General features: G+C 36.6%; 2 protein-coding genes across 8 annotated transcripts in view; one reads left to right on the forward strand and one right to left on the reverse strand.

Moving 5' to 3' along the window:
• Positions 1 to 20,683, reverse strand: part of WASF1 (WASP family member 1) — a 130,147-nt gene extending 109,464 nt beyond the window's left edge. For 2 of the 7 annotated variants that reach the window (XM_056818668.1, XM_056818666.1), the window contains exon 1: positions 20,130 to 20,658. The gene's annotated coding sequence lies outside the window, so the exon portion shown is untranslated. Of the gene's footprint in view, positions 1 to 19,699; positions 20,075 to 20,129 lie in introns of those variants that run through there. The other 5 variants (XM_007484430.3, XM_056818665.1, XM_056818667.1 and 2 more) reach the window with 5 other exon arrangements.
• Positions 20,684 to 20,863: 180 nt separating this feature from the next.
• The window catches only part of CDC40 (cell division cycle 40), a 60,582-nt gene continuing 57,980 nt past the window's right edge, over positions 20,864 to 23,465 (forward strand). Inside the window, exon 1 of the mRNA XM_001368619.4 lies at positions 20,864 to 21,375. Within this exon, the coding sequence (XP_001368656.1) occupies positions 21,187 to 21,375 (189 nt within the window). The 5' untranslated portion in view covers positions 20,864 to 21,186. The remainder of the gene's footprint in view (positions 21,376 to 23,465) is intronic.

Below are 23,465 nucleotides of genomic sequence, written 5' to 3' on the forward strand. Positions count from 1 at the left end.
CCTTAAGTTCACTTTGCCTGAAAGGGTGGTGGGTGGCTGGTTATGCTGGCATGTCCTCCTTTGAGAGGGTTCACAGAATATCAAGATATTTGATTTTTTAAAAAGCACTAGGATTATACAATTAGGCATTGGTACATCATTACGTATTTACTCCATACTGATGGATTAAAGAGACATGATGACTAGAAAACCAGTAGTGCAATAGATCTATGTTAGTTAAATTAGGAGGCCTTGTTAACTTTTTTTAAAATGTTAAAAATTTAGAAGTTATATTAAGATTCATGCAGTTCACATTTTCAACACATTTGACATCAGTATTTGTTAAAAATTTTTATATCATAATTCCCTTTGTGAGACACTAAAGAAAGGATCCTTATGCCTTCCACATTATTTCAGCGTTAAAGGTTTTGAAAACTCAACAGACCTATGGAGTATTATCCTCGTTGTAACTTGAGGTACTACTGGTTTTGATCCTACTAGTTAATTCACTGATTTAATTCATTTCTAAGATTACAACAATCATCATTATATAGGAGGGCTTCAAGGCTATACCTCTAGCCAAGGTTTAGCTGTTCAATCTGACCAAAATAACTTTTTCCTCAAATAGTAATATCCTACTTTTAAATTTTTTGACTGCTTCAATCATCAGGAACTCAGTTATTAACGAACAAGCAAGAAACTAAAGACTGTGAGTTAATGAAATAGCCATTGCAAGGTAAAAGAGCAAATGCCCATGAACTCTAAAACCAGACTCTCAGATCTCCTTGCAAAGTTTAGTGATTTATTTTATACATATGACTATCTCTATAACAAATATTTGCTCTTATAATGACTGATTCATAAAAAAGCACTAAAGTAATACGTAATATTCAAGTGATCAATTAATAAACATTTACTAAAATTGACTTCCTCCACATTGGGAACCAGTCATTTCTTAGTTCTTAAGATAGAGTCCATTTCCATTTTTGTGATGTTATTTAGAACTACTCCTATTGTTTCCCAACTTTCTTTTTAAGGAACTATTTATGATGTATAGGTGCCAAGAAGTATTTATCAATCCTACTATATATGCCAGGCACTGTGTTACAGTTACAGTTACTGGGGTTACACCATTTTTGTGTATCAAAAAACAGCCTTGCTCTCAAGGAGTTCATGGTCAAATAAAGGAGACAACATTCAAATAACTATAGGCGAACAAGATATATATAGGATAAATTGTGATAATCTCAGAGGGGAGGCACTAAGATTAAGGAGGATTGGGAAGAGATTCTTGCAGGAGGGACTTTAGCTAAGGTTTGAAGGACGCCAAGGAAGACAAAAGGCAGAAATGAGGGGGAAGGACAGAGTTTGCCATCTTTCCCTGAAAAAGGAAGTCACTAAATATTAAATTATACTTTGATCTAATTTGGAAAGCCTTACCAAGATATTCATGAAATATCTCTCTACCTCTTCATCCTCTACAGTATCTCTTGGAGCATAAGCTGCAATTATCTTCATGGTGGTCTTTTTGAAAATGCTCATCATGAGTACCACAAGATGAGATAATTGCACCATAAGAAATTATGTATTTATACTGCATTTGGGAATACAATGAAACAGACTTTATAAATTCTGTTATTAGCATCTCTAAGTAGAAAGTATGAGTCAACTTTCAGGTACTTTTTTTTTAATCCTTACCTTCTGTTTTAGAATCAATATTAAGTATCTGTTCCAAGGCAGAAAAGATAAAGGCTAAGAAACAGGTTAAGTCAATTGCCCAACATCACACAGCCAGTTTGAGACCAAATCTGAACTTTGGACTTCCCATCTCTAGGCCTGGTTCTCTATCCACTCATCTACCTAGCTGCCCCTTTCCAACTACTTATAATTCTGTCTCCTGTTTTTATACACACCAAGATTATTGATATTTATGATCCATTTCCTTTGTTAACAAAAAATCAAATGTGACTGGAGTATTTGGTGTCAAGTGAAAGAGAGAAAATAAACCCACTCTAGAGAGTGGATTGCAAAAGGCCATATCTAGTGTATAAAATCTGGTCAATAGGCCTCATTTTAAGAGGGACATTGAAGCTAGAGACACTCCGGAAAGAACAACTAGACCAATTAGGGTACTTGAAAGCATATTATGTAAAGCATATTTAAAACAACCAGTAATGTTTAGACTGGACAGGGCTCAGAGAGACCCTATTGGCCTTTAAATATTTAGAGAGAACAATCATGTGGAAAACTGATTAGGCCTATTCTATGCAGTTTTAGAAGTCCAAACCTAAGACTAAAGGGTAGAAGGTTCAGGGAAGCAAATTTCAGCTCAAGATGAGAATAATTCTGAAATGGAATGGGCTAGTTCATAATCAGTTCCTCATTCCTAGATTTGTTCAAGCTCAGGCTAGAAGATCACTTTTTGAGAAGGTTGTAGGATTCAGAATCAGTTTGACTAAACATAAGAATTAAAATAATTGAATTGTGGTCACTGTTTACAAAAACAATTAACTTTTCCAGTCTAAATGACTGCAATCAGCTTTTCTTTACAACAAGGTAAAGATAGTAAAGTAAGAAATATGGGAAAGTGGTAGGAAAAAAAATGCTTAGCTACAAATACCCTAAATCCTAACCCTAATGCCTCCAGACTGTGAATGCAGATCTGAAAGCGAGTCTCACCAGAAACCAAAGTCCAAATTAGGAAGCTGAAATTCAAAGAGCCAGGAAACTCTGAAAAGTCTGCCAACAACCTTCAGCATTCGCAAGGCTAAGACCACCAAAAATCTCACCAGAGTTCATGCTGAAGAGAGTGTCCCACTGAAACACCAACCGAAAGTCCTCACCCAAGAGCCAAGGAAGGAATCCCATTCTTCTTTTTGGTCTCACCTTTTAGAGCCCTTTTTCCATGTCACTTCCTGTCTCTCTTAGAATTCACAGGAACCAATCACAACTTCCCAATTTGCCTAGCAAAGCTGGGGGATGGGTGGGAAGGGGGACCTTTCTAGTAAGTGACTTATGAATTCTTTTACTTAGTGACTTACTAAGTGTTAAGTAGGGGTACTTTTACTTTTTGATTGGTTAAATCAAAATAGACAAAGGGAATTTAAAAAATCCTTTCACTTTGTATAGTTTTTTGCTAAGAAAAGAGGGAAGTTACAGCCAAAATTATGTTTATAACTTGGCCCCACTAAATAATAAGAAACATGGTTGGTTCAAGTTTCCAGGGGAATCAAAACTTTCTTCTTCTTTTTAGATTATACTCATACTAGTTCATCTAGTTTCTCTTTGTCTTTTCATATTACAAAAGAGGAAAAGTAGTTAGGCTTAAAGGAAATTTAATTTAGACAGCTTCTGTCTAAAAAAAAAAAGACCCCTCTGAGTCTTTTCTTCTCCACGTTAAACATGCCCAAGTCTTTTCATCAGTCCTCATATGGAATAATCTTAAGCATCCTTCAACATCCTGGTTGCCCTCCTTTAGATGCCCTCCAGCTTATCAGTATTCTTCATAAAATGATACCCCAACGTGAACTCATTGCTCCAAATGTAGTCAGACCAGGGCAGATTAAGAATGGACTAGCATCTCTCAGATTCTGCTGTCTAGCTATTACTCACCAATCTTGTACTTATGAATCTGGGTTCTTTTAAAATTGTAAGTAGAGCTTTATATTTAAAACAACTGAATTTCATGTTATGAAAGATATCCCATCATTTTAGCTTATCAAGATCCTTTTGGAGCTTTTTGGCATTCAATGTGTCAGCTATCCTTGCCTGTTTTATGCCATCTACAAACGTGATAAACATGCCATCCATACTTTCATCCAAATCACGGTCAAAATAGCAAAGGATCAAGTAGAGATCCCTACATCATTCCACTAGAAACTTCACTCCATGTTAATCCTCAGCTATTTATGAGGACTCTTTGGGGTTAAACATTCAAAAAGTTCTAAATTAACCAACAAGAATATTAAGTTTCACTGGTGTTAAGCATTATACTAGATATAGGGATATAAAGGAATAGGGATATAAAGGAGAAAAAAAAGGAAACAGTCCTTTTCCTAAAGAAGCTTATATTCTATCAGAGAAAATAACCCATATACATGAAAGCATATGACATACCAGGTAATGAGGGTGGGAGAAAGGACTCTGTAGAAGATGATGTTGCTTAAACTGAACTTAGAAAGATACTAGGAATTATCAAGGGGGAAGGCGAGGACGTATTACATGCCATGAGTGGAAGATAGCTTGGGCAAAAACATGGAGGCTAAAGCCTGTTATTTGTGAAGAACAGTAAGTGAATCAATTTGGCTAGGTCATAAAGGAGAGCAAAATAGAAAAATCTGGAAAGGAAGGTTGAACCAAATGATAAAGGACTTTAAAAGTCAGATACAAGAGTTAATATTTATCATTGAGATAACATTCAATATCTTTTGGCACTTGGATAGAGGAATCCACCTAATTGTTGCTATTGTCTAGCCCACATCGATTTTCTCCACAAGTAGAGCACACATGATTTTGTCTAGAGAACAAGGCCTGAAGTCAGGAGGGCCTGGTTTTAATATGGTCTCAGATATGTCTTAGCTGTTTGACCCTGTGCAAGTCACTTAACCCTGATTGCCAAGTCCTTCCTGTTCTTCTGTATTATAACTGATGTTTGTGTGAATTTTAAGAAAGAAGTTATGGGTTTAAAAAAATGAATTTATCAAACCCTTTGTTAAAATCTAGACAAAGGATGCAGACAGCATTTCCCTGATATATTAGTCAAATTTTTGTTGTTGCTTTGGTTCAAATATGATTGCATAAATACAAAGAGCCCTTAGGTGAGGAAACTTCCATGACCTATACAACTGAGTAACTTGTTAGTACTAGAGAATTGCCTGAGTCACTAGCTTCCAGATGATCAACCAATTTACCTGGCATCTGTAAACCTTAAAATTTCACAGACTTATGAATGTTAAAAATTTTACTCCACATTGAGGAATCCTCCAATTCCCTACCTGAAATAATTCCCTACCAGATAGTGAGAACTCTACTTGAATGTGAAAACTCCTTGCTATGGGAGAATCCCTACTCCACCCCTACTTAAGACTGCTTTAGGGGAGAAAACTCCTTGCTATGGGAGGACCTTGATTCCACCCATACTTAAGACTACTTCAGGGCAGAAAACTCCTTGCTAAACAATGAAAGTACTTGAAAACCATACTTATAAAGGAAAGGAGTTCTTTGAGCCATGCCTGTTTTTGGAATTGATACAATGGGATGCTAGGTGCCTATAAAGGTGGGGCAACTTGTAAACTACTTAGACCTAAAAGATGAAAACTTACTCAGAGGTTTTCTCTTAATGAAATTAGTCAACACAGCAGCATTTTTTTTTCTGACTTACTAAAGAGATTAATCTACTCAGCTGTGAATTCAAAATGGGCTGTCTTTTGGAAAACATCTACAGTGATTGGTAGATGGAAGAACTTAGGGGAGGTGACATAGGAGATTTTGCCCTTAAAAATAAGAGCTCAGAGAAGAGCTAGAAGTCATTCTGAAACATTCAGATTGAGGAAGGACTGATTCTGAAACATTCAGATTGAGGAAGGACTAATTCTGAAACATTCAGATGGAGGAGGGAGCTGGTGAAAGCAGCTGAGATGATGCTGGCCTGGTGTCTCTCTTTCTTTTAATTCCACATTTGTATTCATTAAAATCTCTATAAACCCAGTTGACTTGGGTATTTGAATAACTGGGAATATTTCTCTGGCGACCACCTTATATTTGACTTAAAAACCAAGACACTGTAGTGAAACATATTTTCTGTGGTCACAATTTACTCACCCTCTCTTATATCTATCACAATTTATATCTTCCACCATTTTAACTCACTACAGTTTATGGGCTTCACTATTTTAAATCTCACACATCACACCACCAATATATGTCAAAGATGGAACTTTAATTCAAATTGTCCTAAATTTGGAGCTGTCACTAGCCACTACACCATGGTATCTGTCAGCTAAGTGGTACAGTAGATAATGCTGGCCCTGCTGTCAGGTAGATCTGAATTCAAATCCAGCCTCAAACATTTAACAACAATAATAGTAATAACTAACATTTATATATCAATGACTGTGTGCCAGGCACTGTGCCAAGCACTTTAGAATGATTATCTTATTTGATACCCCCAACAATCCTGGAAGGGAGGTGCTACTATTATCATCTTCATTTTATATATGAGTTAACTTAGTCTAGTAAATGTCTGTGTGATCCTGGGCAAGCCTCTTAATGTTTATGTCAGTTTTCCCAATTGAATGGGGACAATAATAGCACCTACTTCCCATAGCTATTTTGAGAATCAAAGGAGATAATATTTGTAAAGTATTTAACATAATGCCTAATATATAGTAGGTATTTTCTAAATGCTTATTGACTAAGTGCAGTCACAATTTTCCAAGATCACTGGCAGTGGCCAAAAAAAAAATCACACCTACCAGTTTTTCTAGTCTCCTAGGTCCTATTTCATCTAGGCCTCAGTGACTCAAGAACAGCTAAGTCCTCTCTTACTATCTCTTTACCTATTGAGGGTTTTGACTTCCAAGAAACCATTTTTGTACTGTCCTTTTCAGTTCAAGGATCATTCTCTTTGACCAAGAGAAGCAAAATAAGAAACAAATAACTCTACCTTTTGCCCTTGAAACATTATCACCTTCCCATCCTACCTCTCAGCAGTAGTCCTGGCACCATTCTTTGATCTTCCCCTTTTCCCAAAAAATAGATTTTTGGATTTTGCTTTAAAACTGGGTCTCTAACTCATCTAGGTCACTCAAGTGCCCAAACCCAATTCTCACCAGCCAGGAAGCTTTTACGTATACCATTTTTCTAACCAGAGATAATCACTTCACTCCTTCTTAGGCAAGTCATTAGCCCTCCTCTTCCAGGGGCTCACTATATTAGTGCCTGATTTAGTACAATCTTAAAATCAGCTTTAACCCTGCTGTATCTCAGAACTAAAGAACCCAAGCTTAATCATAGCCTCAGCCTCCCTTAATAGTGAGCAGGTGTGCCACTAACCAGCCAGGCACCAAAATAGCTTAAAAACACTTTTTTCACCTTAGCATCTATCATTCTGAGTTTTAGGGTTCCTAAAATGGTCTTATAGGATCAATTTTGTATTAATATTCTAAAATCCCATCCTTCTTGGCTGTACCAACTTTGATCATCTTCATAAAATCCAAATGAGCAAATGAATTTCCTCTGCATCCTTCTTTGCATTCTCATCAGAATGTTTCAATATGCATTTTCAGCATTTCCTTGCTGAGAGTTCTCTATTCTATTGGACTGACTTCTGTAAAACTGCCTAAGTCTGAAATTGCTGATACAAAAGCCCATAAAAAAGCAGTCTGGGAACATTTAACACAGTGATGAACACAGCCTTACTCCAAAGCTCGACAGTCCTGAAGATAATCACTGCATTGACAATAAAGGATATTCAATAACAATGATCCTAAGGAGTTGTGGAAAGATTAAATTATGTCCTAAAGACTCTTGAAAAAAGGCAAGGAAGACTGAATCATCCTAAAAATGTCAATATTACCAAATTAATTTACAGTTTTACTGCCATGTCAAGCAACTCTTATCAAAAATAACATTCATTTGTAGAAACAATAGGTCTACAATATCAAGAAAAATAATGGGGGGGGGGGAGGAATGAGTGGGTAATCACCACAATCTGTATTATAAATCAGCAATCATCAAAACTAATTGGTACTCATTTTTAAAAAATTAAGTATATTATAAAAACAAACTAGATTGATAAGATTCAGACATATATATGTATATATATGCATATATATACATATATTTTTTAATCCATTGTTCCATAAGTCCAAGAACAAACTCTATCAAGAATTTCTGGGAAAACTAGAAAAGTTTGACAAAAAATGATCTTAGATGATTATCTTACACCACATATCACAGAACTGTGTTCATTGGCATAAGGAGCCTCAGGTGAGTTACTTCTGGTCAAATTATCACCAGATGTAGTGGCACCTTCTCTGAAACTTATAATCTTAAAGAGCAGTCAATAACAATGTCACAGTAATAAGACAGTATGAGTCAGAGGTGGGACATGATCCTAAATCTTACTGGCTTCAGTTCAGCTCTCTATTCACTATACCAAGATGCTAAATGTATGCTCAACTTAGATACTCAAATAAAAATAAAAACAAACTGGAGGTAAAACAAATGAAAGTATATTTTATGGCTATGACTAAGAGAAAAATTCTTAAGCAAAAAGGAAGTAGAGACAATCAAAAGAACAAAAGAAACAAATTTGATCACATGAATTTGAAAAGCTTTGCACAAGCAAAAGCAAAATTATTTCAGCTAGCATAAGGCAAACTATTATTTGGGGAGAAATTGCATCAAACATTTCTAAGAGTCTGGTGTCCAAAATATATATAAATATATATAAGAAGAAAGATATATATAGAGAGAATCTCAGGAAACGTCACTGCTGGATAGATAAGTGATAAAGGGCATGAACAATAAATTTCCTCAAGACAAGGATTATTCTTTTTTACTGTTGCAGCTCCATTGCATTGTAGGCATTAAATAAATGTTACTGATCAATCCCAAAAGAAATGCAAACTATTAGCAACCATATAAAAGATTCCTTCAAATTTCTAGAAATGCACATTTAAATAATTCTGAGGTTTCACAAGAAAAAATGATGAGAGAATGCATTTTCCCTCATTGAATAGATGAAAACAACTATAGGCATGAAAAGTTGAATATGGTTTTTATTCAGTCATTGTGTTTATTGGTTTTACTAAACTGATTTTGCCCCTCCCTTCTTTTAAAACTCTACTACAAGGAAAGGGTCACTGGGTAGGATGGGGGGGGGGGGACATTTATATATGAATGGAATGTAAAAACAAAAAAAATCAATAAAAAGGGGCAAGAAAAATATTAACATCAATGATAGTTAAGACAGAGCTTTGTCTTTCAGCTATCTAGAATTTGCTTACATGGAATATTTCCCTCCCCCACAACAAGATATTATCGTATTTTATTTCTTCTTAATATTATCCTAACACCCAATTCCCTAAAAATAGTTATTTCTAAAACTCAGTTTGCACATCATTAACTTTATAACAGCATACCCTCATATCTGTGAAATATATGAGTATGAGAATAAATTAGCACATTCCATTTTTTAGCACAATCTCTACCAACACTTATAAAGGAGCTAGCAAAATAAACTGCAATAGAATCCCTTTATTTATAAGTAGGGCTTTTAATCAGTTTCTTCTATGTGTCGGGATATGACATTAACTAAACTTCTGAGGATAACTTAACAATGAACTGCTTCTTTTATTTTCATCTATGGATAGCATCTTAAAAGGTTGGCTTATTTGGCATTTTATAAAGATACTGACTATGCTTGCCCCATACTATTATTAATCTTGAGATTAATTTTGTTAAAATTTCTAACTGTAAAGCTTCTTAGAATTTGCATCATATCATTAAATCTTTCATATCACATACTGATAAAGAAAAAAGACTACTAATTAATCATCATAATTTATTTTTAGAGCTCTTTGCATTTTTCAAAACTTTTTCAAATGAGGTTCCTATAGCTTTACAAAATAAGGAGAGCAGTTGTTATTCTTTCAAGAGGAGGAAATAAACATTTAGGTAACTTAAAACCAGTATTATACTTTCAAATTCTAATTATTTCTAAATATAACAAGAGTAAAAAGTTATAAGGAAGAGAGGTATTTATAAGTCCCAAGATCTTCTGCCACTCCTTCCTTTTATTCTTCTACAAATCCACCAAACTTCTCAGTGAAAAGTCTGGGAAAGGACATATAGTTAATAGGCTTTAATTGGTAGGAAAACAACAAAATACACCAGGAACACACAACTAAGGACATGTTTTATGACTTCTTACTTTTAACCAAGAACTCTTTACTACTTGGGCTCCTTCATTACAGAACTATAGAATTTTGTCTTTCTGAAGTTCACTTCCAAGAATCCCTGGCTCTTAAATATATCTGAAATAGATATAATTAGTACAATGCAATAGGCATACTTTCAGGTGAAATGTGACAGGAAAGGATAAAATACATGGATTTACAGAATTTACCAAACACAAGTTAAATTATGTTCAAAAAACAAAAACAATTAAATTATCTCAAACCTTAGAAATACAATGCTGATGCTTTTACACTATGGAAATACATGGATGGGATTCTAGAAAAAATCGAGCAGAGAAAAATCGCACATATCCTGTTTTACAGTCTAGTTTTAAATATCACTGTACTATCTCGTTGACTTGGTTCTAAACACAGCAGTACAATTTTAAGAAAGATTCAGCCAACGTTGAAAATAAATTATTTTTCCCTTCCTTTTTATAGACCTAAGAGCATTATTATAAAAGAAATTTTCTGAGATTCTGTCAACATAGTGATTAGATTAAGCCTAAAATAAGACATTTAAATCTACTTTAATACAAGTTGTTTATGGGGGAAGGGAAGAGAACAAGTATTTATTAAATACCTACTGTGTGCAATGCACTGTGCTAAGTTCTTTACAGATACTAATCTCATAAAATATGTATTGCGGATCCATTTATCTCTGGCACATCCAATATTATTTTACCAGGATTCTTCTCTTTAAGAAAATAGGGCATAAAAAAACATTAAAACGGAAAGATTTTTTTCTATCATTTCTATTTTTTTAATTACATTTTTTATTATTTTATTATTTTTAATTTTTTTAATAATTGTTTTCTGACATTTTTCCATCCAAATTCTTTCTCCCTCCCCTTCCTAGATGGTAAATAATCTGAAATAGATTATATCAGTACTGTCACGCACTACATATTTCCATATTTTTTATATCAAGCAAGAAGACATATAGCTCACATACAAGAAAAAAATTCATGAAGGAAATAAAGTGAAAAATGGTACGCTTCAATCTGCATTCAAACTCCAACAGTTCCTTCTATGGCTATGGATAGCATTTTTCATTGTGAGTCCCTTGAGTCAACAAACATTTATTAAGTACCCATTAGACCTGTAAATACAAAACTAAAAAATCCTTGTCCTCCAGAATCTTACATACTCCTGAGAAACACACAAGTACACAGATAAGTAAATACAAGATATATACAAAGTAAAGTCAAAGTAATTGTGAAGGATTAATAACAAGAGAGAAAACTCAGGAAAGGCCTCTTACAGAAGCTTAAGCTGAGACCTATAGGGATGAAGGCAAGTAGGAAGAACATTCTAGGTTTGGAGAACAGGTTGAATAAAGGAATAGAGGAGGAAAATGGAGCATCAAGGACAAGGAACAGTTGCTCTGTTCCAAGTAGGCCAGTTGGGCTGAAGCATAAAGAAAATGAGGGTGATTAATGTGTAATCAGTCTAGAAAAAAAGGCTGAAGTTATAGCTAGCACTTCATATATATATATATATATATATATATATATATATACATACAGTACTTTGCAAAAGGTTTACAAAACACTTTGTAAATATTATTTCATTTTATCCTCACAATAACCCTGGAAGGTCAGTGCTATTATTATTAGAATACCTATTTTACAGATGAGGAAACAGTAGCAGACAGAGGTTAAGTGACTTGTCCAGGATCACACAGTTAGTTCTAAGGCTACAGTTGAATTCAATTCTTCATGATAAACAAGTCCAGCTATCAACTAAGTCAATTTTCTATTTTATTCTGGAGGCAACAGGGAATCACTGAAGCTTCTTGAGCAATGAGAGGTAAAACATAGTCAGATCTATAGTTTAGGAATATAAATTTGGCAGCTTTCTAGAAATCAGATTCAAAGTAGGGTAGCTGGAAGAGGGAGAACAATTGAGAAAAAGAAAAAAGGCTCTAGTCTAGGAGAGGTGATCATGGCAGCTTTCTGAGGTAAGAATAAAGAGAAGGGGATGAAGGTGAGATATTATACTGGTAGGCAAAACTGAAGAACTTCTGGGCTCTGACAGATAAATGAAATGAGGATGATTTAGGTTGTGAACCTGAATGACTTGTAATAATAGTGATGCCCTCAACCAAAATAGAGAAATTAGAAGAAGGGGAAGGCTTAGGGGGAAAGATGAGCTGAGTTTTGTATATGTTGAGTTTGAGAAGTTCAAGAGATACATCCAGGAGATATCCAGCAAGCAGCTGGTAACAGGGAGACAGAACTCAAGAAAGACAGGAGGGCTAGATATTGGGATCACAGAATTTGGGAGTTTAAAGGGTCTAAAGTCATTGGGGGGGTGGGGAGTGGAATCTCCACTATAATATACCTGTTAAATGGTCAGCTAGCTTCTATTTGAAAACTTTCAATTAGGAGGAGCCCACTACATTCCAAAGCAGCCCAAAGACAATCAATTTCCACCCATATCTCTTGGTTTTATTCCCTCTGAGGTTCAAACAATGCTAACCTAATCCCTCTTCTACATTCCAGCCCCTTAAAGACTAGATGACTATTATCACCTGAGTCATCTCTTCTTCAAACTAAACATTCTTCATATGATATGGACTCAAAGCCCTTCACCATCTTACCATCCTTGTGGCCCTTCTCTGGGGACCCACTGTTTTACTAAAGCCCTACCAAAATTACAGCATTGAGAACTGAAGACTATACTTCTTATGTGGTATAAACATGAAAAAGTACAGAAGAATTAGCTACTTTTTAGTCAATTGCCATTTATCAAGTGTGCCTACTAGTTTGCTAGGGAGTCAAAGAAAAGCAAATGGCAATTCCTGCTGTTGAGGAGTTCACAATCTAATGGGAGAGATAATTGTGAAAACTGTGAAAAAATTGCTTAAGATAAAGACAAACTAGCCATCAGGGAGAAGGCACTTGAGGTAAAAAGGACTGGGAAAAGCTTCTAATAGAAGGGGAGATTTTTTAGCTGGGACTTGAAGGAAGCCAGGGAAGCCAGAAGATGGAGATGAGGAGGGAGAGCATTCCAGATATGGCAGAGAGCCATAAAAATGCCCAGAGCCAAGATATGGAGTGTCTTATTCTGGGAATGGCATAGAAACCCATCTAAATGAATAGAATTATGTTGCTGGGGATTATAAGGTATAAGAATATTGAAAACTCAAGACAGCTAGATGGCTCAGTAGACAGAAAGTCAGACCTGGAGCCAAGAGGTCTTGGTTTAAATTTGGCCTCAGACACTTCCTACTATTTGGCCCTTGGCAAATCACTTAACCTCCACTGCCTAACCCTTACCATTCTTCTGCCATGCCTTGAAACCAATACTTGGTATTGGTATATGGTATATATATATATATATATATATATATATATATATATATATATATATATATATATATATTGGTATATGGGAAGGTAAGGGTTAAAAAAAGAAAAAAAGGAAAAGGAATATTGGAAAGGTTATAAAGGGCTTTGAATGACCAAAAAAAATTTTTTTTTGTATTTGATACTTAAAGGGATAGGAAACCACTAATATGCCTTGAAGTTGTATCTAGGTGAGCTTTTTTTTTTTTTGCTATACTGAGTTTACAACCATTAATATTCAGATCTTTCTTTTTTTCTTGGAAAAATTGCTATGTAGACATGCTTCCCCCATATCATACTTGTGAAAATGAATTCTTTAATCAAAATGGAAGATTTCATCCCTACTAAATTTCATTTCTTTTGATTTAATCCAATATTATGATTGACCCAATAACTTATTAGAACCTTTCTCTGTCACTCACATGGTGTGTTTGCTATCCTTCCTAGTTTTATGTTATCTACACATTTGATAGGCATACCATCAATGCCTTTATCCAAGGTAGTGTTAAAATTTTAAATAGCACAGGGCCAAACACAAATCATTGAGGCATTCTACTGGACACATGAACATTGAACAATTAATAACTCCAAATCTACCCCATTCATTCAACCTGTCCCAAATTCATTTAAATATGCTACCCTCAAGTCCACATCTCTATCTTTTTCACTAAAATAGTATGAGGTATTTTATCAAATGCTTTGCTAAGATCTGGGTACACTTCAAAGCACTCCACTGGCCTACCAGTTTAATAACCCTGCCAGCACAGAAATAAGTTTTGTCTGTAATGATCTTTTTTTAAAAAAATCCTTGCCTTTGGTCTTAGAATTAATTGTAGATATTGGTGCCAAAGCAGAAGAGAGGTAAAAGTGAGGTCATTGGAATTAAGTGACTTGCCCAGGGTCATACAACTAAGAAATGTCTGAGGTCAAATTTGAACCCAAGACTTCTGATCTCCAGTCCTGACTCTAAATTCACTGAGCCACCTAGCTGCCCCTGTTATATCCTGTTTTTGCAGAAGTTGTGCTGACTTTTTTTTTATAATTATGACTATCCTTTCTAGATATTCTCTAATCATCTCTTAAATGACCCATTCTAAAATTTCCCCAGAAATCAAAGTCTGGCTCATTGGCCCAATATTTAAGAATTTCCTTCCATTTTTCCTTCTCAAGAAAATCAGGATATCTGCCTTGCTCAAGTTCTATGGTATCTTTGCCATTAAAAAAATTACTGACTGTTTTAGAAAGTGAATTTGCCAGTCTTTTAGTATTTATCTTGAATATCAACTTTCCACATCAGCCATTACTGTTTTATCATTTCCATTGCAAAAGTCATTCTCCTTTACTAAAAGAAGAGAAGGAAGGAAAGAAGGAATGGAGGAAGGGAGGGAGAAAGAGAGGGAAAAAGGGAGGAGAGAGGAAGGAAAGGAGAAAGAAAGGAAAAAAAAGAGAGGGAAAGGAGGAAGGAAGCAAGCAGCAAATAAGACTTAGGATTCATTTGCATATAGATGAGAGTTGAACCTATGAAAGTTAAAGAGATTTTCCCATGGAACACTTATATTTAAGGTTGGCATGTGGATAATGATCCTACAAAGGAAACTCAGACAGTTAAGAGAACTAGGATAGAGTAACATCATGAAAACTCAAGAGAGAAGGGAGCATATCCAGATGGAGGCAGTGTCAACAGTGTCAGAGGCTGTAGAGAGAACAAGATGTAGGAATGGTAAAAGACCATTAGATTTAGCTAAAAAAAATTTTTAATTAAAAAAAAAAAAGAGATCATTGATGACAGAGCTTCAGTCAAGTGGTAAGGATCAAAGCCAGTGTGTAGGAATTGAGAAGCAAATAGATTCCTAAAAATTTTCCCACAATTCTTTAAATTTCTAATACTTTTGACATTTCTTACTGGGCAGTAACATTCCCTTACATTCATGTACCATAATTTATTTAGTGAGCCCCTAATCAAAGGATGTTAATTTTTGTTTCCAGTTCTTTGTAACACAAAAAATGAATATTTTAGATTTTATCAGGTATTTCTTTTTTACTCTGATCACCTAACAGTGAAACTTCTTGGTCAAAAGATACAGACATTTTGGTGACTTTTCCTCAAAATTCCAAATCATTTCCCAGAATTTCTGAACTGCATAACAAAAATGTCATAACCCCCCCCCCAAAAAAAACCTTACATTTTGTCTTGGAATAAGATACTAAGTATCAGTTCCAAGGCATAAGAGTGGTAAGGGCTAGGCAACCGTGTATTTAAGTGACTTGTCCAGGGTCACAAATGTAGGAAGTGTCTGAGGACCTGTTTGAACCCAGGACCTCCTGTCCCAGGCCTGGCTCTTTATCCATGGAGCCAACTTGCCCTCCAACAACATATCAATTTGGAAACTAAGGTCCAGTGAATAAGAGAGCTGGACTTGAAGTCAAGAAGACCAAAGTTCAAATTCCACCTCAGAAACTAACTAGCTGTGTGACTTTAGCCAAGTAACTTCATCTCTAACTGCTTAATTAAGTTTCCCATAGGACCTACTTCCTTAGATTGTTGTGAGAACAAAATGAGATCATATTTGTGAATTGTTTTGCAAACCTTAAAATGCTATACAATTGAGGACTATTATTATTATGTTTGTCTTCTTGCAGCCCCTTCTAAATAGATTATTTCTATTTTTGTCATCTTTGCCAATTTGCTATGTGTGAAATTTTGTAACTGTTTTAATTTGCATTTCCCTTATTATTATTTATTTGGATCAATCCTTTCATAGCCACTAATATTCTACAACTCCTTTCAGAACTTTTGTTCTTATTTCACAAGGGAAAATTTATATGAACTGATACAGAAGAGAGAGTAAGCAGAACAAGGGAAACAATATATGACTACCCTAAGCTAAATGGAAGGAACAATAAGTTGAAAATAAACATCAGTATGAATCAAAAGAACAATGGACTGAAATAGAATATCAATATAAAGAGAAACTGAACATTATATAATTAAAATATTCAAGCTTGGCTCCACTGAAGAAACCAGAAAAATCATATCCTTTCATTGAAGAGGTAAGGCACAGTGAGCATGGAAGGTTCTATGTGCTGTCAAGCAGACTATGAGTTGTCTGACTATACTGAATTTTATTTAAGTTTGTTATAATTGAAGGCTTGTTTTATTTAAAAAGAGGGGAACAATATACTGGGAAATGAATATGATTGCAAGTATAACCTATAATGAATTACTTACTGTCTTAGGGAGAGAGGAATGAAGGGAGGGAACAAGGAAAAGAATTTGGAATTCAAAATATTAGAAAATGAATGTTAAAAGCTGTTTTACATGTAGTTGGAAAAATAAAATATTAATGAACTAAAAAAAAGAAATAAATGTGATATAAAAGTAAAAGTCATCAACAAAAGAAAAAGGTGAATAGAAAGTCAGAAAATAGAGGCAGGGAATATAGACAGCTTTTTCTAGGAAATTATCAGAGAAAAAAGAGAAAACTGAAAAATCAGATTATGAATTCATATTAGGGTTCCTTTAAAAGAAAATATTTTCCTAGTATACTTAATATGATTTAACTTTTCATAACCTCGCTTACATAAATCAAGGTACTTTCAAAAGCTAAAGTATATTGGTCTGGACAAATGAATTATCTTTTAAAATGAGATATGTTTTTAATAAATTCCATAAGAAGCACATAGTTTCACAATTTAACTGGGAAATATTTTTAAAATCTGTACTTTTTCACAAAAAGAGAAACATTGAAGAAGTGATGAAAACACTTAAAACATAATTTCAGAGGTAAAATGATGCTAATTTATGATAACATTGATTAGCTAAGAGATTGAAAAAGGAAATTTAAAAGTTCTGAACTATATCTGAATGGGTAATTCAATTAGAAATATAGATTCTTGAGAAAGTTCTAGTTTCTAGGTCATGATTTAACCATTAGGATTTAAATAAATTTATTATATAAAAGTAAATCCATTTCATCTGCTTTATTTAAAATGTCTATTAATTCTCTGTTGCATCTGTTGATGCAATGAATATATATCCTCTAGATATAGCTTGCTATAGAAATCACAGTGACAGTAATTTGATTTGTCCTCTAACGGGATGGTTGTTTTTTATTTATGATTGTTTTACTAAACCTTAAGAGTAAAATGAATTTGCAATAAAATCAACAATTAAAAACTCAGATTTTTCAAAACAATCTTTAATATTCTAAGAATTTGAACATCCATGTAATAGTCAAAGATACTCAGAAAGTAAAATGCTTCCTACAGATACCATTAAATATGAAAAATTGAAATGGAGGTGATTCTCCTAGTCTTTTTAAATGTGAAATAGCAACAAAGTTGTTGTTTGTTTATTAATTTAAATAGGTCAAACTTCTAAAAAAAGGAAACAAGCTATCAATTCTATGTAATTAAAGAATTCACTCAAGAGATTTCACATTACCCCACTTTTAAAAAAAATGGTTAAATATAGTTTTGATCAACAGAAATACATTATAGCCCTGAACACAATGACTAATCCCTAAGCTTCAATAATAAACAAAAAAACTATCCTATCTTTTAACTGAGAAATCTTTATAGTTTATCTCACTTGCTACTTTCTGAAGGGCAGGGGAAAGGTCTTGATGTTTTCTATAGGCTCTTTATTGAACTGAAATATAGTTTTTCTATACCCTTGAATTTATAGGATTAAAAAATATATTCAACATTGGAATAATCAATCTGCTCTTACTTAGATGAATAAAAATATTTTTCTCATTAGAGCTTTACCTTGCCAACACAAAGTATAGAATCAATCAATCAATCATTCTGATGAACTTCGATCTAACTGAATTCTTTTATTTTCCATACTATTTAAGCATTTTGCATTTTTATTCAAGTTAAAATCTTTAAAATACTTTAAAAACAATACCACATTTATGAAGATTCTTGTGAGAATTAACCCCATTTTACACTGGAAACTGAAGTAGATGGAGGTCCATATAGACCTCCCAGACACAAAACCCATAATACTGTCTACTACATCAAGCTTCCTAACACCACATTCTCACAGATACCACGACTATCTAACTTGCAATTGCATGTGCTCCCTCTATTATAAAACAGTTACTAAATGTATTCCATTATCAATTGACAATACCTATCAATATTCAATTCAGTTTAACCCAAAGTGTTAATTATAAACTTAATCTCTGGGTACACAAAAAAAGCTGGGGCAGGATTGCAATCACAAAACAAAGTACTTTTTGGGGTTACTATTCTGTTGCACAAAATTAAGACAACATTAATGATAATGACTAAAATACATTTTGATTCTGAAAAAGTATTTCCTCTTTTACGATATCCTTTCAATGTTCATATCTTTTAAGTGCATCTTCTAACTATGAACTGATGAAGTCAGAAAAAATGAGAAAATTCTATATAACAGAACGATTACAACCAAAATCAGTTTTAAATAAATGTGAAATGATCAACACAGCATTACAGTCTTTTAATTCCCCCTTTCCATTAAAAAATGGAAATTCCAAGGAAAGCTGAAATTATCTACCATGAACGTGTCAATTACAAAAATAAAACAAAGTTTTGAAAATGGGAAATTTCAAATTTTCTCTTATAGCAATTTGAAATTTTTACATTGTAGGTATTTTAATCACTCAACGTAAGAAATCACTGTCTTCTCCCCCCAAACCAAAAGTTAAAAAAAAATGCATTTGATAAGTCAAAGACTGCATGCTCGTGAAAGAATGACTCGATCTTGTTAAACATTAAACAATTTGAAACGTAATATACAAGTATGTTTAAGGCAATTAAATGTCTTAAATAAGCAATTACTGACGCCAATGAAAACTTGCATGCCATCTCACCAAAGGGAGCATTAAAATACAACCCACAATGGAGATCTGGGGTAGCAATTGAGTTAAGCTCACTCGCATAAAATACAATGCGTTATAAAGAAAAAGAATTTAGATTAATGGAGGAGTCGAATTTGCTTGGATCGACATCTAGCCAGTCCTGCTCTGTTGGCAAAGCAGCAAGTGCAAAAGTGGGATTCCTGAAGATAGGGAGCATTTTGCATCACGAATAGAGAGGGGGATATAAAATAAGAAAGGAGCGCCTAATTATCTTAGTTGAATATCTGCCTAGGTAGGGCAATGAACGAGTTTTCTTAAGGAAAGGAAATTCTACACACACATACAAGCCGTCTCCAAAATCATATTAAAGATACGACAAGGTGACAGAGACAACAGTAGCAACAGCTAAGGTTATTACAGTACTGCTGCTGCCACTTCTCCCCCCCCCCCCAAAAAAAAAAACAAAAAAAAACGAAAGGGATAAAGGCAACGAGCAAGGCAGTAGGTAACAAACACAGATGCATACACAAGCTTGCTTTTGAAGGAGACTCACAATCAAATGAGGAAGGAGGGTTAATGCACGATCCCTAAACTGGAGCTTTTGACAAAGCTAGAAGATATGACAGCAGGAGAAGAAGGTCCGAGGAAGAGAAGAAGAAATGACACCTCAGGTGGGACCTGCACCCGCGCCCTCCCAACCAGCCTCCAAGCCGCCACAGACGATTCCAGCAACCAGCCAAAAGACAGGCACAAGCGCCTAGCTAGCTCCTTCTGCAGTCAGCAGCGCAGGGGTGGGTGGCGTGGGGAAAAGGAACCCAAAGGAATGGGGGGATAGCTACAGGAGGATAGGCAAACCCGCGGAGGGAGGGCGCTACTGCACTGAGCCATCCAGTTTTTCTGGGGGCGTGGACGGGTAGGCACACATAGGCACACGCACACACAAACACACACACACACACGCACACGCGCGCGCACGATCTCACCGTAAAACTGGGGGTGGGGGGGAGGCGAGGGGCTCTCGCCTTACACCTCCTTCATGCCTTCAGATGCTGCTTGCTATTCCTCCTGCAGCCGATTCCTCCAAGAGCCCTGAGTAGTGCCGGGCCCGGGGTGGGGGGTAGCTCCTTGGATCCCAGTTCCAAGCAACCCAGCTGAACCCGACCCGGCCCACCCCCTCCCTTCCCTTAACCTGCAAGAACTCCAGCTCCAGCTCTTTCAGGAGTAACCCAGTGCAAGAAGCACGAGCGAACAACACCGCGAGCATCCACCCCGCCCCCAAACTAGAGCGCGCGGAGCACCACAAATGGGAGAGAGAAATGGGAGCGTGAAATAGGGGGGGATATCAACGCTCCCTCTCCTTTTCCCCTCCAAGTTCCCTTCCCTAACTTTCCACTAGAAGGGTTATCCCCCAGTGGGGTGATCGAATGAAAAGACTCTCCATTTCCTTCCCTGGCTTGGGTATCCGGGTGTATCCTTGGAGGATGCTGGAAACCCAACCCCCAACACACCCCACCAGCCTGAAAGCCGCGCTTCCCCACCCCCTTTTCCAGAGATTGTGTGGTATAACCCAATCCTCGGCTTGGGGGAGGGGGTCAGAAAGAACTGAGGATGGGCTAGGGAATAAGGTAAGTCAATAGCCAATTGAATGAAACCAGCCACTGAGGGGCGGAGTCAAAAATTCCCATGAAAGACTACATCTCCCATGGTGCTTTGTTCACTCTACGCCCAGTTGTGAAACAGTATTTAGCTCTCTAGTCGGAATTGTAGTCTTTTCTTTAAGCCGGTAAGGTCCTGGAAGATATATTTTAAAAAACTAGGTTCTTTTTTTCTCTTTCTCTCATTTAGTGATTATGAACCATACCCTTGTATTTTATAAAGGGAGCAAAAATTAAATAAGCAGTAATATAAAACTCCTGGAACTGGTTTAGATTCGGACTTCAAGGAGGTTTGAGGGTGACCATAGGTTTTCAGGACCCTTCCGATCACAGCTCTTTCTTCCGCCAAGGCCTGAGCTCCCCTGGGAGAGTCGGATCCGCAGTCATGTCGGCTGCCATCGCCGCTCTAGCAGCTTCCTATGGCTCAGGCTCGGGCTCGGAGTCCGACTCCGACAACGAGACCGGCCGCTGTTCTTTGCCTGCTGCTGACTCCCTTATCCACCTGACGAAAGCGCCTTCGGCCAAGCTCTCTCTGGTGGGAACCGTGGACGCGGCACCCGAGGTGGCGGTTAAGGTGAGCGTTTTCGCGGGGTTCACAGGCGCCGGTGGGGAGGGAGGAGGCATCAAGGAATCTGGGTGTAGTGATAGGAATTGTCGGCTAGGCCTGGTGTCCTCTTGGCGCGGGGGCGTGGGAGGGGCGGCTCTGGGGACTTCACTGGGGCATGGTGTTTGCCCATTCGAATGTGAACTTGAGGGCAAGGACTGTGCTTTTTGCCTTTAGGCTGAGCCCTCGGCCCCGAGACTTGGATCTGAGGAAGCACTTGGTCTGTGCTTGGTGATTGAGCATTGTGGACTGACTGACTGACCTCGGACAGAAAGGGGGGCTTCTGGGCATCGATGCCATGAGATTTGAGAACCAGCTCCCGCAAAGTCTTTCGGTGACCCCTAGTCTCCGACCTCTTCAGTGGGCCAACCTTGTCTCCAGAACCAAATGCAAACTGCCTTCTTCGGCAGTTAAAGCCCTTCACGACCTGACCCCAGGCTTTTTTTTAACGTTGATTTTCCTTTTTTTTGTTCACAGACTCTACATCCCTTTTCTTCTTCCCTCTTCCCCACTCTCTCCACCTCTTCCCACCTCTCTTCTGCTCTCCTCACTGCCTCCCTCCTTCCCTGTTCCCTTTCCCATATCTATTTTTCCTTCTTCTCCCACCCATCTCCCTCTCTGTCCTTCCCTCTCCCTTTTACTCTTTTTTCTTCCCCCTCTCTCCTTTCTTACCTCTCTCCCTTCTCCTATTTCCCCCTCCCTTCTCTCCTTCTTTTATCCCTCTCTCCTCTTTTCTGCCCCCTCTTCCCTCCCTTTCTTTCTTCATCCCCTCTCTTTTTTCCTTCCTTTTCTTCCACCTCACTTTCTACTTCTCTTCAGTTTTCTCCCAGCTTGTTCACCTTTATCCTTTTCCTCTCCTATCCTCTTCCCCTCCTTATTTTCTTTCTCTTTCCTTCCCATTCCAGGGAGATTGGCAAAGACTGTTCCCTTGACTTAGAATTCACTCCTTGCCTTACTTCATCCTCCTAGAATTTGAAGTTTCCTTCAAGAGTTCCACTCCTCTTGCATAAGGCCTTTACTGATTTCCCCCTTTCTCTCCCAAGCAACTGCTCATATCTTCTCTGCAAAAATTGACTTGTATTTAGTGTGTGTGTGTGTTTTCTACCCTATTCGAATATAAGCTTTTTTGATGGCATTAGGGTTTCATGTCTATCTTTGAGTTCCTAGCACTTGTCGATTAATTGACTCCTTATAAATACTCTATATTTTCCTCTAAATTGTGGGACTGAAGGCTTTAGTTGATGATTTTCCTCCCTCCACTTCCTCAGGGTAATTGGTTAAGCCCCTATTGAGTTATGAAGAGAGAAAAAGTAAAAGTCTAGGTGTTGAAAGGGGGATAAAACAGGCAACCTTAGTATTATTAATAATTAAGACAGAAATAAGAGTAGTAAAAAGAATTGTTTGATTCCAGTTCAACCGAATATTAAGTAATTACTATGTGTCTGGCATTGTGCTAAGCGCTCAGGATAGAAAGACAAAGAAGAAATAGCACTTGCCCTCTAGGAGCTTACACACTGTACAAGAGAAACTACAGGTCAATGATATGAAAAGTGATGCTAGGCTTTGAGAAACCAAAAGATGATAGTCAATGATGTTACTTTCATATTTGTAGAGTTCTTTACAGGTTACCTGAATTGCTCCTTACTGCCCTAGAATATAAGTAGGTTCAACAATTTTCCTACTTTTACAATGTAGAAATTAAGGCTGAGAAAGGTGAAGTGACTTGCTTAGAGTTCAACATCTTTTAAGAGGCTGAAATGGGATTCAAATCCAGGCCTTCCTGATGCCAAGTCTAGCACTTTAGCTTCCTAGGAGGAGGATCTTCCCTGGATCAATCATTTCTTCAGCTTGGCTTCTGTAGATAGCCCCTCCTCCCCTTTCCTGAACCCTAGAACTATTCCACCTTGAAACCAATTAAGTGTTTGTCAAGTCCTGCCCAGAACTTCCATATGATGAGAAGGCCATGCCTCTACTGGCTCGCCTTCCTTCTTGGTTGTACTTAATCCTTTGGTAACACTTTTGTTTTCCTTGTAAACCTTTCTTCTTTCGATCCTTCCCTC

This window comes from Monodelphis domestica, chromosome 2, assembly GCF_027887165.1.
Source record: "Monodelphis domestica isolate mMonDom1 chromosome 2, mMonDom1.pri, whole genome shotgun sequence".
NCBI lineage: Eukaryota > Metazoa > Chordata > Mammalia > Didelphimorphia > Didelphidae > Monodelphis > Monodelphis domestica.